The 6000-nt window shown below is 38.3% G+C and overlaps 1 protein-coding gene across 1 annotated transcript in view; it reads right to left on the bottom strand.

The window, feature by feature from the left end:
• Positions 1 to 1738: 1738 nt before the first annotated feature.
• UBAP2 (ubiquitin associated protein 2) overlaps positions 1739 to 6000 on the bottom strand; it is a 51034-nt gene continuing 46772 nt past the window's right edge. Inside the window, exon 10 of the mRNA XM_087777659.1 lies at positions 1739 to 2615. Within this exon, the coding sequence (XP_087633785.1) occupies positions 2404 to 2615 (212 nt within the window). The 3' untranslated portion in view covers positions 1739 to 2403. The remainder of the gene's footprint in view (positions 2616 to 6000) is intronic.

Genomic DNA, 6000 nt, shown 5'->3' with positions numbered 1-6000 from the left:
ATTCTTACACTTTTTTTTTTTTTTTTTTTTAAATCAGGTGAATCAATTTTTCCTTTATTTTTTCCCCAGGCATGTTTTGGGCTAATGGGTCTGCAGCTCACCATTTCATTCACTCTTTCTGAACAACAGCACATGAACAACTTTCTCCTAGGTTACAGAGATTTTTCCAGGACTCTAAAATTAATAAAAATTACAAACAGGCTAGAGGTTTCATCTCCTATTCTTTCAAGATACATGTGCAAATTACTCAGGTTTAATAATTAATTTTAAAAAATTCTATCCCTAGTCAGCATCACTCAACATCCCTCCTGTACTACAAATGCTGTATTGTACCAGCATCAAACAGGGGTGAGAAACAAGGCCAGAAATTTTTACTATCCTTAGCTTTTAGTCTACCTCTAGCATATACTGCAGAAATAGAGGACAGGTTTAAAAAAAGATACCAGCTTTCAATGGCAGTAACCGACACAGAAAACCTATGAATTTTAGAGGTTCTTTTCATTTTCTCAAAAGACACAGCCCTCTCATTAGGTAAGGACAGAGTTTCACATCTGTTACACAAAATATTCACACATTTCTAGGGATAACACTGACATGCCAGGATCCTCCAGGAGGAGACAATTCCTTACTCTTCTGAAAATGAACTTGAAATAATGGATATTCCTATAAAAGATGAAAAACTTCTTAAAAGCTAAGTTTTCCTTTCCATATTTCTTGCTGCTTCGTTTGTTTTCTGAACTGCTTAAGTAGTTATTAAAATACAGTAACTGAAAACCGAAAAATCACAGATGCCACTTTAGACAACATGTCATGATGAAACAACAGGAATAAAGCAATTAAGTGCTAACTTCAGCATACTACTAGCTCTTTTTTTTAATATTATGACCATGAAGTGGACTAAGTGGAACAATTATGCAGATTTCAAACAAAAGGCATCAAATGAGGAGTCTAAAGTTGATAGTAAGCTTCAGCACTTAATTACATAAAAGTCTTGCGATAATATGGCTTTAAATCCCTACACAATAGTAGGGGAAGTTGCAGTTAACACCCATCAGCATTGAGCAGTGGGGAACTATCATTCACAAAACTTCAAATTTTATTATCTATGAATTGTCCACACAGAAAAATAAATTAATATCTCTTGATTCAATTTTATTTAAAAAATAAGCTTATCTAAATATATATATATTTTAAACAGGAATTACAGCAAGAAACACAGTAAGAAATATCATTGCATGCATACAGCAAAGTATTACTTTGAATATTTAGTTTTTGAAGAAAACACAGTAACTCTGAAAAGGGTAAATAATGAATCGGTCTATCCAACAAGGTACACTTACATCTTCATTCCAGTCTTCTGCCGTCCATTCTTCTATTGAGTTTTCCATGCTCCTATTGTAATTTGAGGAAGGAAAGAAAACAGTTACAAGGTAAAAGAACAATGTCATATTTCAACGCTTCTGCATTATAAGCAATCCTGTTTTCATTATTAGTGGAACACAAAGCAAGGAGATGGTGGTTGGAAACATGGGAAGCTCTAGAAAATTGGTCTGCAGATTTAAAATTTTGAGTGGGTTGTTGGTTTTCTCCCTCTGATTTCTGATTTCAGGAATTTCTTAGCCACTATGGTATCAGACATAATTTGCACGAATGCATGTCTGCAACCAGTGATTAATCCCAAATATTGGAAGAACTTCCTCCTATGTCCCCAATGACAGTGCGACATTACTCAACCCTCCCATAGGATCTCCCAGCTTCATGCACAAATTCCTACATAGCCTGCACAAAACACAACCACAACACCTGCTCTGATATAACCCTAATTTCAACACATTCGAATTCCAGACCCAAGCTATGCCTCTGAAGGCTCCTTTCCAACTCTCTCCTCAGGGCAGAACAACCCCAATCCTTTCCCCTGATTTGTGGCAGAGTTTATTTGTTGAACACTGGAGCACAGCACGCAGTCCACAGCATGTGGCAATGGGAAAACTACAGGAAACGATCCTACGGATGCAAAAACCTGATCCCTTCCATAGGAAACAGCAGGCACAGACATGCAAGAGCAATAAATGGACCGAAGGCCCTGCCCACCAGCATAAGCATAGGGAAGGTTATCCCAGCAACAACCAGAGCCTTCAATTAAACTACATAACCACGAGCAAAGAAAACACCAGCAGTAAAGTTCCTGCTACCATCACCTTTGATCAAGTACAAAGCAAAAGAACTACTACTTTAATCATCTTCTTTTACATAACCAGGAACCCTCTGAGACACATTAATCCAGAAACAAGTTCCCTGAAGACAGCATGAAATCCAGTTCGTACTAATGCCATCACTACATTAGTGCATTCTTTTGTCCACCTTTACAAAGCAGCGCCGTGGGCAGAGGAGGGTCGAATAGCACTAATCCAGTGAGGCAAACAGGCCTACCATGAAGATATACACACAGTGGGGAGAAGAGAGGGAGTATATACCTTGGAATCCAAAATTATTGGGCAGGTCCTGAGCAAGGTAACATCCACTCTGTGTTGGCTCTGTGGAGCAATATAGAGTTGCCTGAAACATCTCACGCTCACATGTTACCAAACAGCCCCTGACCAGGAGGTTTCTACATGCTGCAAAATATTGAGGCATTTGAAAAATAACCAATAATCATATCCGAGCACAGCAGAATTACTACAATGCCTCAAATTTCTAGACTAATCCACGCAAATTTGGGAAAGGAGGAAAAGTCTGATGAGCAGCAGTTTTTAGAGAAACAGCCGATCATCTTTCCCTTCTAACCAGCACAGGATCCCTACCTCTGATATCTCTTCTTCAAAGAAATACATCCTAGTATTTGCCCTGCTTATATTTATCTCCCATCAGTCAGAGCAAGGTCTTCCTCTGTAGAAGACAAACCTGGTGCTGGTGCCAGAACTCTAACAACGAAGCTCAGAGTCTGCTAAAGCAAACACAAAAAGAGCTCAGACAAATCAAGCCCAACTCTTGAGCATCCCCCGCCACCTTTGGGAGACCAAGCCTGTTTGGAATAATATTTGGGACATTTTCGTGATATTCAGTTTAAACATTTATCTGTTGCTCCTACTTATGAACATGGTTCTGTGCATTTACTGACACAACACTTCACCCTTTTATTAGTTTACCCAAGCTGCTAAGTTTATTAACGTTGCTTATTAAGACTCTACCTTCCCAACTCAATCCTTCCAGCCTCTGTTATTTCACTGCTCTTCTCTGCATTAAACCCAGTTTCCTAACGCCCTCCTCCTATTGATGGGATTCTAAGTCTGATCTTGCCACAAGCATATCAATTTCCTTTTCATCCAAAATCCATCTTGGCATTATTGCAGCTCCATATATCCTCTTCCCAGCCTTCACCCCCATGCCTTGCAAAGCATCACAATTGAAGAGTTCTCTGTTTTCCACTGAAATCATGCTTTCTGTTTTCAAGGATCCTTGTCATAGCAACTTCGACCTATTTAGCTATCTGTGACTTTTTCCTGTTTCCCTCTGTAACAAGTTTAGTTTTATAAAGTTATAAAGCCAGTAAAAAGTACACTATATGTTTTTGGTAAGTCTTCAGCTATTTTCCTCCAATTCCTCACTTCCTGTCACACTATTTGATTTTTTTTTCCCTTTTTTGAATAATCAGCCATAGATATTAGCCCCAAAATAATTTTATTTTGGTGTATCCCAAACTAACGTACTAATCCTTTCCTTCCAGATTAGATTCACATTCTAGAATGACCTGAAGGCTTCCTTAAAATGTTCCTTCCAACTTTTACAGCAGTCCTAAAAAAAAAATCCAACTTCATTGTAACTTCCAAGCTACACGATTCCCTTCTCCCTTGACAGTTACACTATAATTTATTTTTCTTTCTTGTTCTTCAGTTTCAGAGTCATTTAAGGCTGCTCATAATCAAGATAACGAAGGAAGTTTTTCTGTGAAATTTATGAAACTCTATCAAAGTAGAGGTATCAGTAAATTACCAGAATCCAATACCATTTTTATAACCTACTTTGAGAAGTGACCACCTCCAACATAATTTATTTATAAGAACTGCTGTGATTTGTTATTCGGGATCTCCCACTGACTTGTACATTACAAAAATGTAAGAGACTGAACACTCAACATGCCTGTAAGAAAATCAGTCACGCTGTTCAAGTTTAGTCCCTTTTGGATGAGGATCGGTCATTTTGTTTCCTCCCACCTGTCCCTTCTCTTTGCCTTTCAGTTGTACTTCTATAAAAATTAGGATGCAGGAAAACCAATGCTGAATTACTTGGAAAACAATTATACTTAAATGTTATGAACCATTAAAGATTCGCCTTTTACTCTCTTTTTATTTCAACCAACAACACTAAATTTTACCTCCACAGAACCAGCCAGCTTTTCTATAGGAATACACAATGGTGCACCTAGAAATACCTTTCTTTCAGGCTACTGCGATTCCTCTGGCATCTGCAACAATTCAGGACAAGAGGTTTTAGAACGCTTTCAGAGCATGTATGGGGCAATTACATTTTGGAAACAAATAGTGTATTTCTTTTTAATTGAAAATGTTGATGTTGATCCTTTCCCAGCACTGGCTTAAAGAGGAAACACTTAGTAAATACTCAGAACTCCACAGAGAGTTTCTATTTGCCTGATGTCTTCAGAAAACATTTTGATACACAAAATTGGTTTTGTTTCTCCAGGTAGTTGCCCAGTTATCCCCTTTTTAATGTAAATACAGATGAAAGACACTAATATTCCAAGTAGCTAGTATGAGCTAATTTTGTTTTCTTCGTTTTTAGATGAAAGAAGAAATAGGACTGGGTAATGAGGAATAAAGAGAGGAATTTCCATCCTGCTCTTCCTCTGTGTATACTCTTATCTGACATCCTTCACTAGCTCACTGCAGGCTTTATGGATTTCCATACATATACATCCCCCTCATTCTCATCTTTAGTAACTCCACATTGGTAACTTATTTATTACTGGGACTGTTGATTTGTAACTAACATAACAGCACTGTAAATTAAGGGGAAAAAAACAATTAAAAACTAATATTTATGATTAACAAGCCAAATCAACAGCTCAACTTTGTACAACCTGCTTCCAGCCCCACACCTTGCCTGCCACTTCTTCCCCCTACCCCTGCTTCCATCTTCCTTCCCAGCACTCTCTCTTCTGCTTTAAAACTATGACCCCAGCTGCAGCCTCCTCTAATAACCCTCAAGAGGCTTTCCATCACGAAGTTGAAAGTGCTTCCCACTCGGACAAAACTAAATCATTCAATTTTAAAGCCTACTCTTTTTAAAGAGATCTCTTCTTTTTGGCCCAGGGACTTATTTCAGACATTCTTACGGCTTGTCTAAAGAAGAAAGACTACAAAATAAAACACTCTTCCTATGGTCATTATATAGAAACATTTTTCTTTTGTCAGTTATGGTGCCTTTTCCATTTGCACTGAAAGTAAATTAAGATTAGCAGCAAAAAGGTACTTAGCACCCAAAAAGAACATTCACATTTAACTAGTTTTCTTTAAATTTCCACCAGCCAAATGATTTTGCAGGAACTCCCCACACTGACACTCACTTATTCATACCCCTAAGAACCATTAATCTGATGAGGCCAGGGAAAATTCCCAAATGCCTTCTCACACCTTCTTCTCCATACCATGCTCCCCAACTCTCCATACATGCCTTAAGTTGCTGTTACTGAAGTTCAGTGCAGTTCTCGGTGACATGTGCACAGCCTAACAGCAAAAACACACTTGGCATCCAAAAAGAAGTTCCACAAGTCCACTAGTACACTTTGAATTTCCACCAGTCTGCTTCCTCAGCAGCAAACCCTTCATGAAGACACATTCATACTCTTACAAGGATCTGTTTAGCCACACCAAGCTACTCTTATTCCTAGGCAGAATTCTTCCATTACTGAAGACTGAGGAGATGCCTACAAGAAGGAACAGATGTTGCCATAGGGGAGGCACATTAAGGCAACCCAGAGTTAAC

This window comes from Nipponia nippon, unplaced genomic scaffold (assembly GCF_047370975.1).
Source record: "Nipponia nippon isolate SJK-2023a ecotype South Korea unplaced genomic scaffold, ASM4737097v1 scaffold_40, whole genome shotgun sequence".
NCBI classification, from domain to species: domain Eukaryota; kingdom Metazoa; phylum Chordata; class Aves; order Pelecaniformes; family Threskiornithidae; genus Nipponia; species Nipponia nippon.
This window is presented reverse-complemented; position numbering and strand designations above follow the sequence as displayed.